At 37.4% G+C, this 13,292-nt stretch overlaps 1 protein-coding gene across 13 annotated transcripts in view; it reads left to right on the top strand.

Annotated features, from left to right (window-relative positions):
* The window catches only part of EXOC2 (exocyst complex component 2), a 206,102-nt gene that overhangs the window by 184,595 nt on the left and 8,215 nt on the right, over positions 1–13,292 (top strand). The window contains exon 26 of one of the 13 annotated variants that reach the window (XM_036257414.1): positions 4,357–4,421. The exons of the other annotated variants lie outside the window; for them this stretch is intronic. Coding sequence (XP_036113307.1) covers positions 4,357–4,406 — 50 coding nt within the window. The 3' untranslated portion in view covers positions 4,407–4,421. Of the gene's footprint in view, positions 1–4,356; positions 4,422–13,292 lie in introns of those variants that run through there. 13 annotated transcript variants of the gene reach the window in all.

Below are 13,292 nucleotides of genomic sequence, written 5' to 3'. Positions count from 1 at the left end.
TACATATTTTCTTCATTGCATGCCTTATCTGTTAAAGTACTTATTTTATTATGTATTAAATTGATAGCTGTAAACTATGCTATTTGGCATCGGGGTAAACTAATGTACTTACTATTGTGCAAAGAAACAGTCAAAGTCACTTTTAGACGTTTATTTTGGAAATTTTCAAACATATCAAAATAGAACAGTAAAACAGATCCTGATTGACCTATTGGCCAGTTTCAACAATTATGAGCTCATAACCAATCTTGTTTTATTTGTACCCTCCTCTCTTCCCCACTACCTCTGGGATATATTATTTTGAAGTGAATTCCAGACATTAGATCATTTCATCCATACGCAGATCAGATAAGGGCTTTTTTTAAAAAAAACATAACCATAGTACCTTTATCAGATCTGGAAAAAATTAATATTAATTCCTTAATTTCATAAAATATCCCATCAGTGTTCAAAATTCTCATAGAAGCTTTATAGACAGTTTATTTAAATTAGGATTTAACCAAGGTCTTTGCTTTTGCTTGATATGTTATTATTTTTATTATTATTTTGCTCTCTAGGATCTCCTGTTCAGCTTATTTGTTGAATAAATCAGGTTGGTTGTTCTGTAGATATTCTCGCTTCCTGGACTTTCCAGATTGCTTCTTCATAGTGCATTTAACATGTTCTTCTGTCCCTTGTGTTTCCTATAAATGTGTGACTAATAAGCTTTATCAGCTTTAGAGTTTGATTTTGTTTTAATTTTGTTTACAACCACCAGGAGGTACATAGTGTTTGGTTGCCTCTCTTTTTTTTTGATATTAAGATTGAAACTGGATATAAGTGGTATCAGCTTGATCCACCCTTTGGCAACTTATCACAACCTTTCATCTAATGGTCTGAGTACCATATGTAATTGTTGCCATGATCTGTTCCTCTTTAGGGATTGCAAACTAATGATTGTTAGGTGGAACACTAAGTAAAAACATTTTAAAAATCATCAACTATTCGGTTACTCTGAAGTAAGTTTCTACAGGAAAGGCAGGATAAATGCTTGATTCTTTATTTTAGGAGTTTTCAGAATGAGTTGGTTGCCTCGTATTTTTTAAAAGATGATCAAGATATTTTTTATTTTTTATCTTTATTAACTCATGATTTGAGCATACTTAATGGGTTTCAATTTATTACAGTAGTTATTTTTTAATAATCAAGTTGTGCCCTTTCTGGCTGGGGGAATCTCTTTCGATGGGCTCTGGGCTTCTGAAGATGCCGCCTGGTGATGCTCCCGTGTCTGGGGTGCTGAGGTGCTCCGTGCTCAATGTGTGCTTTCTTGTTCCGGGCTTGGACAGGGGGTTGGAAGGGATTGAAATAATCTGAAATATGACAAAAACTTTCTCTCTCTTAACTTCCCATTACTCTTTCCACACTTTGTCTCTGTCCTCCCTGTGTACCCTTGACTTTCTTGTAATCTAACTCTCACTAAATCTCATCTGAAAGTCGGTTCTGTGATTGGACAAGTGCTGTTCAGAGCATCACAGTACCTGGCGGTCTCTCATATTCCAGCAGTGCCATTGCTTCTGCTCCAGGTAGCACCAGATCCGCCCATTCCTTACCATCCCAGTTCCTGCCAACCTGGTCAGCCTGGCAGCGGAAGGCCACACGCCCTCTGACGTGGTCTCTTCTGGTCAGTGAGGCCTTAGAACTGCCGCACCTGTGCTCTGTGATCAGGAATGTGGAACTTCTGTTTCTAAGGCCCGATGGAAGGCGTTAGGGTCCCCCCCCCCCCAATTTACCTGATGATGTCTAATTATAGACCGAAAAGTCTTTTTCTAAAACTCATTGACACACTTAACAAGTGTGTGCACCATGGTGGACACCAAGGTAACTGAGACCTGTATATATTCTACCATTCTGGTGTTCTTTTCTCCACCTCATCTATTTTATTATTTCCTTATGATCTTGGAGTTAATGTTTACCCTGAATTTAAAAGTGTTTGCCTTTAAACAGTCGGTGTGAAAAGCTTTACAGTGCGTTGGAGGCATTGCCTTTGTTCTGATCTCTGACTCAGGGCATGCAGGCCCTGAGAGCCTGTGGGATCTGTGGCGTGCCAGGCGTGAGCATGTGTTTTTGAAACAACAACGTCTTGTACATTTCCTGGGAGTCCACAGCAGACACATCCTTCCCAGAACAGCTGAGGAAACCAAGGCCCAAGTGAATGGTTATCTAAGGCCACAGAGGACCATTGGTTGACAAAACTGGGACTTTTCTCCTCTGCCTCAGTTTATCAGTTATCAACAAGTTCATTAATGCGGCAAATTCTGCATTGAACAAACACTACACCAACAGTGGTGTAGTTTGAATCCAAAACTCAATTTGGGGCTGGATTTTAAGTGATTGAAGCTATAGACATCAACAAAGCAAATTAAAGATAGTGTTAATAAAATCTTTCACAGGATATCTACTTGGAATATAGATTTTTTCCTTTGGATCAATTTATTTCAATTTTCAAATAATATCTCATACAATCGAAATGTATGCGTGTCAAGCGAAGTAAATTAATAACTATGATGTATTTGAAAACCCATTTTTATTTTTGAAATTACTGTCATTTCTAATTGAAAACGTGTGACAGCCTGTGATCACAGTCACAAGGACTAAAAATTATATGTAGATTCAATGTCAACTTCAGCAAGTTTGTGTATTGAAGGATTTTAATAATAGCTTTATAAAATCACAAAAATCTTCACAGACTTTAAATATGATGGTTTGAACGAAATTAATATTCTTGTACTCTATGGCTGGGTTATATTAATGAAAAGAAAATTTGATGTATGTTCTTGGACTTTTTTTGTTTTTGGGTCATAGCTTTTTCTGCTAAGGAAAATAGGTTTAGGTATGGAAAATCCTTTCTTTTTTTTTTAACTACAGCAAATTTTGCTTTTGGATATGTGGGCCCATATTCAGCAAAACTATACATAAAGTCTGTTGACAATAGAGCACTCTTGGTGGGATACACATCCCTGCTTTTCTCTCCCCACCGGAAACCAGGCAGTGCCTACTAAACAGAAATGTGCTTTTTGCAGTGAACCAGCTCTATTTCACTATGTTACCTAAGAGAATATACTGAGTGTTTATGCCCACTAGGAGACACAGACAGCAATAGTCACAGCAACTATTTGATATAGTTAAAAATTGGAAACAATTCGAATGTCCATCAGCAGTCGCATGGCTACATAAATTGTGGTACAGTCATAGTAAAAGTCTAGATAGCAGTGAAACAATCAAACTCTTCTATATGCAGCCACATGAATGGTTCTAACAGACATAATGTTGAGGGGAAGAAGCTGGATCCAAAAGAAGACAATGCCTGCTTCTGTATGAGTCCATTCCATTGATAAGAAAACCAGCACGCTGATCAATGGAGACAGAGGGCAGGATAGTGATTACCTTAGATTCAGACGTTCAAATCATTGTGATTTCAATTCAGGAACACTTTTTGTACTGGTAAATGTAAAACTTAAAAAAATAATTGTAATAGATTCTGTTACCATTCATCCAAGTCCCCATTTTTCTCCCTGGGAGAGGGTTGTACTGCCGAGGCCAAATGTGGTCCTGTGGAAGCAGCCCGGATGTCCCCGCCTGAGCCTGGAATGTGGCCATGGTTTTTCTCGCCCCTGCTCTGTGCTCACAGGAGCTTGTGTTGAGGTGGAACCTCCATATAAGCTGAGATCCCTGAGTGATTAACCCCCACTGGACATATCTCATGAGCAAGAAATACATTTGCTGTTGTCTTAACCTTCTGGTATTTTAGGGTTGTTTTTACATTTTAGCATGACCTAACTTATTTAAACTAATGAAGTAATTTGAATTTCTTCTTTATTGCTTCCTTTCCTGATTTTTTTTTTCTTATTTATAATGCATGGAATACATAATATACATATATATGTATAAATTATGTATTTTATAAGTTTACATACTATATACTTTTATAATATATGTGTTAACATAATGCTACAAATCTTGATAAATTAGAAGTTACATATCATATACTAAAACCTTATATATATTTACATATAAAAATACATGTATTGAAAGGGTATAAAATTATTTTACTTATTACTTGCATAATCAAAAAAAGTTTGAAGACTGCTCTATTAGACTATGTCTCTTAATGACAGACACCATGCCTTAGTCATCTCTGTGGTCCCCACAATAAGAAGCCCCTTTATATAATGGATTCTCAACATATGTTTGAACAAATGAATGCTTTAATAGGTGAATGAGTGGTTTCTCATTTGGGAATTATCCCAAGTCTTAACCTTTTCTCCTGATAAGGAAACATCTCATACAGGTAGTGCTAATGTTTTCAGGCTCCTGTAGAAATGCAGGTGATGCGCTTCTGGACATTGCTTCAGAAACTGTGTGACTGAGAAAGAACCTAGTGACACATCATTCGAGTCATAACAGTGTGAATGGGAACGGAGTTGGAAGGTTGGCCCATTTTTGTGTTTTTTAAAGCTTATAGCATTGAAAATAAAATACCAAACATCAGTTTGTTTGGCTCTTATCAAAAGTTTAATAAATTTGTTAGGATATATCATTTTGGTCCATTTTTAAATAAAAATATGTTACAGTTTAACTGTTATTTTTTGTATACATTATTGCATTTTATCCTTCCAATAGCCTGTTGGGGTAAGGTATTATTTTTTTTCTTCATTTGGCAGATTTTTAAAAGTTGGAGAATTAGAAAAGGCTATGACTTGTTCGAGGTACTAGGACTCAGTCTTCAGCCTAGCTCTTCTGTCTCCAAATTCTAACTTTGTCACTCTTCTCAGAGAAGTGTATGGGACCTTGGAAATGGATCAGACCAGACAGATAACAATGCTGTGTAATTTTGCATATTCTAGTATTTTGTTAATAGCTGGGTTAAAAACGTGCTTTGTGCCTTCCTCTGTCCGAGGTGCATCGCACTACTGAAAACGCAGGGCTGCGGCCTCTCCTGCGCGAGGCCTCTGCTAAGGAACCGAGTCGTGGCTTAGTACAAGAACAGTGTGTGTGTGCCCAGCTGCACCTTTTCCCCAGCAAATAGTGGCTTATGCTGGATCATTTCAAAGTATGGCCAAGTTATAAAGGTTATCGTAATGAATGGTAAAGATACTAGTACGAATAAAGAGGTTGCTTTTAATTTTGAATAAAGAATCTACACAAAACTATAGCAGGGCTCTAAGCAACAAATTGGGTAGAGGGATAAAAAGCAAGCATTGATATAGAAGATGGAAAGGCAGGAGAGTGATTATTTACGTAAAGTCTCCAAGAGAGAAAAAGTAACTTAGAATTCAGATTTTATTACGAAGAATCCAAGAAACCAAGTTCTATCAATGAAACAAACCATTCTTACTACCCCTCCTGTGCCTTTTCCTTGCTGCGGTTAAGCTGCTGTGCCCTTGGTTCGTCGTCCTTGCAATAAACTTGAAAAGCTGGTGTCACAAAACAGAAGTGCAGGCGAATGTATATACATAGCTTACCCAAGTCAGGGACTCAGACCCAGAGTATGGGTCAAGTTCGTCCCAGCTTGCCATGCTGCTTCACACTTCAGTTTTATCATGCCCAACCAGTTTTAATGGTCAGAATTCAGCTTCTAAAAGATGCTTATTAAAAGATTTTTAAGATTTGCCCTGGCCGGTTTTGCTCAGTGGTTAGAGCGTCGGCCCGCAGACCAAAGAGTCTGGGGTTCAATTCCAGTCAAGGGCATGTACCTCGGTTGCGGTTTGGTCCCTGGTCTTGGTCGGGTTGTGTGGGAGGCAACCAATTGATATGTCTCTCTAACATCAATGTTTCTCTCTGTACCCCCCCCACACACACACTCACTCAATCTGAAGATAAATGGGAAAATATCCTCAGGTGAGGATTTAAAAAAAAGAAAGATTTAAAAGATTTTTTAAAGACTTCTTTTAAACTCCAAGTTAACTATTGGCTTTTCATATTTATTTTCCACTTTAATTTTATTACAACTCAGTTGTTTTTTATTTCAAGGTCTTTAGTTTAATGGTTGAAACATATAATAATTGGGTTTTATTTGTTAAATTATATATGGAATTATTTATTGAGAATAGGGACCATACCTTATTACTTCTTTGCTATGCTCCATGGTAATGATTCCAACGACAGGGATGCAATAGCATCTCCGTAAAATAGTGCTACCAGGCATTTTCTGCTTCCTGTGTTCGCTCATTTCATCACAGAGGCCACACAGCTGAAGAGGGGAGTCAGGATCATAACCCAAGCAGTCAGGCTCCGGAGCCCAACTTCTCGTAAGCATTATTAGTTTTGATTTAATTAAAATCATTCTTATTTTTTATAAACTCAAAATCTCAGTCAGTACTCAATCCAAAAGAGCGATTGAGATTTTAAAAATTGAACAGTTAACTACAGACCAGTTTATGAAATATATATAAATATGATGCCTCTTATTGTAAAACAAATACATTCATTTGCATATATAGAATGAATCCTATTTTTTGGTCACACTTTTCTAATTGAAGTTGCCTTCTAAGTATACTACATTGAAACAAATGAATTTGATTTATTAGTAAACATTAAATTAAAATTTTACCTTTAAGTCTGAAATTTAGTGTATCAAGTTTCAAATGAAACTGATAATTCTATGATAAATGTATAAAGTATTCTGTAATAATTTATGTTAGTATAATCATAATCTGTTTTACACATCAGACTTTAACTTTGAAATGGCAGAGGTTGTCACTCTCTTGCCCAAATTTGTCTTAAAGCTATCTGTCAAGTTTATGAATGCTAAATGAATTCTTGTGTATATAATCCTGTCTTGCAAATAGAGAAAATAAGCCATGAAATCATTTTACTGTTATTTTCACTGCTGGCAATATTTTCTGTTTTCATAGAAGAAAGTTTTTCTATTCATTTAAAAGCTAGCAGATCATATTAATTACACACACATACACCGCCAAAAAAAAAAAAAAGATCCTGAGAAAGAAAATAGAAAACTGTAGAGGTTGAAGTGATTCATTCATATACTTTATATAAAGGGTGTCCTTACCTTGAATGTTCGTTTTAAAAATCCCCTACGTGGCAAAAGACATTTATCAGTTTAAGGGAAAGCATCAGTTTAAGAATGAGTGAACTAAAACATGAAGACCTAGGACTAAAAACTCTTTATTCCAACAAAAGCTATTTTTGTTGCAGAATATTTAGGCCTTTGTATCTGTCTGGCAATATTGCTACAGTTGCCTTGTGTTTAATAAGCAGTAATTTCAATAATGTGTCTTCAGAGTATACTTGAATAGATAATTTACTTGAAAAAAAATACTTCAAAGTTCTTTCAGGTAGTGTTTCAGTTTGACCCAAAAAAAAGTACATTGTGGGATATTTATAGTATTTTTCAATCTATTTTTATCTGTAGACGAGGACTGATAACTGATTTAGGGCACAGGGGTTCAAAACAGGAAATGTGGTTTATAATGTAAGTGGTATCTCCAGTTTCCAAAGTTTTATTTTTTTATACTATTGACTGTAGAGTGTCGTGTTTCAAAACAACATTAGGCAGCATACCTTGAAATCAGTCCGTTTAAAGGAGTGTCTGTTTAATTATGACAGGAAGTGCTTCATGGAAAAGTTTGCATTCTTGGTATAGGTTCCTATAACATAGTAGTCATTTTCTGTAATTACACAGTGTTCTTTCTCTCTAGCTGTTTTTCAGACAGTCTTTACACAGTCTGATTAAGTGTGTCTTATGTAACTTTTAGTAAATTTCCTTTGACCTTTGTATTTAGCTTAAATTTTTTTAGTGTTTTAATTGAAAATTTTGACATCGTGGTTGACATATATTATGTCATGTATGTGAAGACATATTATGAAGTACATATATTATGGTTATTAGTTATAGTAATTAGAGAATCCAAGTTAAAATATAAAAAGGCATAAAGCAGGGGTATGATGTTATATGGCCTTTTGAATGACAAGTTGGCAGAATCAATTAAAACTCAAAACCTTTGAATTCGCAGTTCCACTTCTAGGAAGAGGCAACATAACTGTCTAACAGTAGGAGAATAAATTAAGAATGATAAATTAGAATAAATAGTAGGAGAATAAATAAATATGGTACAATCATACTATAGTATACTAGGAAGCCATTGAAAATTATAAGGTAGTTATGTATGCAGTAACATGAAAGAATGTTTGTGATATATTGTGGAATGAAGTAAGCAGGTTTCTAGGAGAGACTATGTAGTACGATCTCGTGTTTTAGGGAAAAATTATATTCATAGGAAAGATGCAGAAGAATACACAACAAACTAGGGAAATGAAGGAGAAGTTTATTGGACTTTTATTTGTTATGAAAACTTATACTTCTGTATTGTTTTTAATTCTTTTCAATGAACACATAAAATAAATGAATCAAAAATATAGTTTTGTTTTGTTTTTTAATCCTCAGCCAAGGACATTTTTCCATTTTTGTTCAGATAGAGAGATAGAGTGGGAGGGAGGGAGAGAGGAAGGGGGAGAGGGAGAGAGAAAGAAAGAAAGATGGGGGGAGAGAGAGAGAGAGAGAGAGAGAAAGAGGGAGAAAGAAGGAGAAAGAAAGAGAAACATCAACCTGAAAGGGAAACATCGAGTGGTTGCCTCCCCCAGGATCCCAACCAGGGCTGGGGAAGAATCGCAACTGAGGTATGTGCCCTCAGCCAGAATCAAACCCGCGACTCATTGGTCCGTGAGCCGACACTCTAACCACTGAGCCAAACCAGCCAGGGCAAGAATAAAGTCTTGATCAATCCAAAATGTTCACTCTTCTGTTAATTAACGTCTGCCTAGCAATTTGTCCAAATTATTAATTATAAGAAGAATCAAATTTGCCTGTGGACTGCTTTTAATTTTTAAAGTATTTCTCATACTTGAAAGAAAACCTGAAGCCCCAATGAATTAACTGATTTCCCAGCTAAGATTTAAATCCAAGTTATTGCATACACACCTGTACATCATCTGTTGTACATTATCTATTATAGTTGACTGCTAGGCATTATTTCATGAGATTGGCACAGTAGAAACACTAAAATCTTTTCAACAAATTAGGGAGCCTTTTTTTTGTTTTTCTTTTTTCACAAATGGTGCTGTGCTTTCTAATCAGAAGAGCTCTCTGTGTGCCAGTGTGGGTTCTGTTTGCTGAACAAGTTTATCCCATGTGATTGCTTTCTCATGCTGTTCTAGAGGTGATGTAAGCCTCTCCCATGTGCAAGATGGTCACATTTTCTTAAATCTGGATGTGCCCCCACTGGAAGGTAGGTCTTGTGAAGAGAGGGACCTTGTTTTTTGGTCTACTGTAGCCCCAGCACTTGGAATAGAGTCTGATGTGTAATAGTAATAAGCACTCAATACATATTTTTAGCAGTGTGTCGATTCCAAAAATCAAGGGCCCTATTAGATTAAAAGAAGGAACTGACAAAGATAGCAAGAAAAAAACCTCTTTTTCTACTTTAATGTATGAAAAACAAGACCTTCATTGTTGGAGAAGATGCTATGTGGTAAAGGGGCCCACTTACAGGAAGCCCACCCTGTGAAAAAAAGCCTACAGGTTCCTGCTCAGAGCAGAGATGAGCTTTGTTTTCTCCATGGGGAATTTCCACACTGGGCTACTAGATTAATTGCTACGTGATAGTCTAGATTGATACTGTGTGGGCGGGGACACTTTTGGTCAAATATCATGACACATTCTAATTTCATATTCAGAGTACAGGAGATACATATTCTAAATGTTTAGAACTGTTCTCATTCCCTTGCATAAATAACATGGAAAATTGTGGGGGTTTACCTAAGGGTAATCTTTTTCAAAGCAATACTTATTACTACATGATAATAATGTAGCCTGTCTGTAATTTCAAGGAGCAAGTCAGTTTGCCTTTTTCCTGTGCACATTGTCAACATTACCAGTGTCTTCCCTAGTAGTACCACAAATTTGGCATTTTTTGCCTGCTACTGTTGAAGCTGAAACTAAAACCTAGATTTCCTAACACATTTACTGAGTGTGCACTGTGTTCTAATATATCCAATCATCTGCCTAAGTAACTAGCACGTGGCAAGCATTCGGTAAATATTTCATGGTTTATTATTTGGAATACACTATTTGCTTAAATATATAGCTAGAAAAGTAAGGCATATTTAGAAAACAAATGTAGTTAGCCTCAGCAATATTTTATTCTGCTATACTTTAATTCAAATAGTATTTTTCAAATGAATTCTGAAAAATTACCTCAAAAGGACTTTTTGTTTCTTAAATCCAGTGAGAAGTGGAGAGATACATGCTTTAGCAGAGAATGTCTCCTTTGCACATAAACTGAGCAATTGCCATTTTTAATGGATGACTCAAATACAGAATAATGTATTATAGACTTCTACAAATACTAATTTTTTTTCTGGTGTTCACTCATTCAGTTACTTATCAATTTACTTAAGAGGGTTAAGTCCTAGGAACTTACTAGTGAGCAAGCCATACGTGGTCTTTGCCTTCTTTGACTTCTTAATTCATAATTATTTTTGAGCATCTGCTGCTACAGGCCAGACACTGTGGCAGGTACTGAGGCTACAAAGATGAGGTAAGTGAGGCTTATAATTGACAGCCTGGCGGAGGGGAGAGATCAGACAAGCAGCCACACAAACAGAGCTGCTGCAGTGGGAGGATTGGGGCCCAGCAGTGAGGACACAAGAAGTGAGCGAAGTGCAGCACCTGGGAAACAGAGGGAGGGTCGGCGGATGTGACCAGTACCAGTGCCTTCTGTCTGATGCCTGCCTGCTGTACTTAGCAGTATTTCACTTAACAAATGGGATCTGTTTTATAACGAGAAAGCAACAAGTTAGAGCTGTTCAGAAACTTGCCCAAAGGTGACTTAGTATCATGGGTATTTGAGGTCAGCATCTGCTTCTGCCTTTTGTTCACATACATAGAGGGTGTGCGAAAAAGTCGATTTACAGTTGTTCATCTGGAAAATAATGCAATCATTACCAAAAAATAGAAGAAGAAACTGTTTCGCATACTCACAACTGTGAACCTACTTTTGCTGCGCGCTGTGATTCCAGAGGCCGTTGCTCAGATGCCAGCCTTCCCTAGTGGTGGTCCGCCAGCCTTTCCAAAACCAGTATGACAAGAGCTCCACAAAAATTCCAGTTTCCAGAGAATTTTGTGCAACCCAGCAAAATCAGAGTATCGTGCCAGACCAGCCTGTCCGTCATAGCACATGTGACATGTACCATTCAAATTAACTAAAATGTGGTTTTTTGTCACAATCCTGGTCCTGACCCTTAGTGCCATGACCGTGGACCCTTTAACTCCTTGTTCACTTCATTCGCCATGGGCTCAGGGCCGCCAGCCCCTGACGGCAGAAGACGTGCAGTTTCTCTGACGGCTCCAGGATTGTTCTCGGGCGATGTGTTTCTTGGCGTTCTTACCACCACTTTCTTACTTTCCAAATCTAACTCCTGTTCAAGGAAGGGACTGCCCAGTGTAACTCAGCTGTCAGTGAAATCACAGGGAAGACCCAACTTTTCATTTCCCCAAACCCAGATCTGTTCTCTCGGCGCGGAGGTTTGCATCTTCATCCGTTTGGCATGATTCCCGTACTTGCCCAGTCGGACGGGCGAACTGGCCACTCCGTGCGCTGGCGCGTGTTCGGTGGGGCTCTGGCGCCACTGCGCGTGCGGAAAGCAGGGCAGTCTCTGCACCTGCCGCGTCACGGCTGCTTCTGGTGCAGATTTGTGAAAGAGCGGACAGTCCTCCTACAGTTTAATTTGGAGCAATATTTTAAAACAAAACTCAACAGACAATTAAACCTGAGGGATTAATCTGCATTTAGTTTGCTAGAAACCCATCTTCAAGTCTCCATGTGGGCCCCTGAGTGAGTACAGGGGAGAGGCTGGGGAAGGAAGGCTAGTGAGCAGGGCTTTGTTTCTCATCAGATAATTGGCTGTAGAGTGGAGTGAAGAGAGAAAGGAATTGAAATTCTTAACTAGGAAGACCACAAAGATCTTATCTGTTTCATGTTTATAACCTTCATACCTCACTCCCTAGACACAGAGCTGTCTAGTCTTTAGGCCCTTTACCCTGACTTTACCACCCCTCCCCACATGCTATTCTTTAACCTTTTAAGAACCTCATAAAATAGAAAAAAAACAAATATTTTACAGACTACTTTAAATTGGAGTACAAAGATTTTTTTTAACTAAAACCTTTTTATATAGCCATCTACTGCTAATTTCTATGTACAACTAGATAGATACATTTGTGAACACCAGTAAATTAAAGTAAAAATAAGCACTTTAGGGTCTTATTCATATTGGGAGCTTACATATTCTACTGGAAGGACCCAATGTCTGACTACCTCTGAGGTGTGCCTAACAGTGTCCACCAGGGGGTAGAATCTCAACAAATTTATGTTAAATGCAAGAATGAGAACTTTTAGCCATTCCCTTAGAAATAAACAATTTTATCCCAGTAGACAATACAAAAAAACTTATCTCTGTATCACCGCAATGGGTAGCTTTTTGGAGAGAAGCAATCAATGACTTATTATATATTTAAAAATGATTATTGTTAAAACATCAGCATATGCATTACTTTGGGAGGCTGTTCCATGTCATCGAGCTCTGCCTTGAGCTAGCATGCCTTTTCAGACGTCTTCAATTTAATGCCGTCTTCTTAAACCCTTACAGACTTCCTGTGACTTGACTAGGAGCTCTTTTTCTATTTCTCCCTTCTCTTCTCCACTGACCCCCTGCAGCAGCTTGTTGTTGCTTGGGGAGAGACTTACTTCATTTGTTTCTGTTCACAAAAAGAAGATTCTAAGAAATTCCGAATTTTTTCACTTGCCCAAGATCAAGGTTCTGTGCTCCTTCCAATACATTATCCTTATGAAACCTGTGGTCAACATAAAACAGGAAGCTTGATTTTTTTGTTTTCTTTCAAATTTTCTTATCAACAGAAATATGATTCCACTGGTTGAAAGTGTCCTGTAGTTTTTTCCTAGTGTTTACAGCTTTGTCTTTAGAATTGTACTGAGTAATTTAGATTTATCTCTCTTAAGGGTGTTTTATTAGTAATGCTTAGTCTGATGGGTTCTTGCCAGGAAATGTTTTTCTTGTCAGGGTCAGAGTGGGAGTTGAGTTATAACATACTGAGCATATGACATTGCCTTGCTTCATTCTAAGTTTACTTTTTTGCTTTTTAGTCAGAACTCTGGCCCCACTCTTCTCTTTTACGTTGAACAAATTTACAAACTTAAAAACTGCCCTCGTATTTT

The sequence above is a fragment of the Molossus molossus genome, unplaced genomic scaffold (genome assembly GCF_014108415.1).
Source record: "Molossus molossus isolate mMolMol1 unplaced genomic scaffold, mMolMol1.p scaffold_m16_p_12, whole genome shotgun sequence".
Taxonomy (NCBI): domain Eukaryota; kingdom Metazoa; phylum Chordata; class Mammalia; order Chiroptera; family Molossidae; genus Molossus; species Molossus molossus.
Note: the sequence above shows the minus strand (reverse complement) of the source record. Positions and strands in the feature narration are given on the sequence as shown.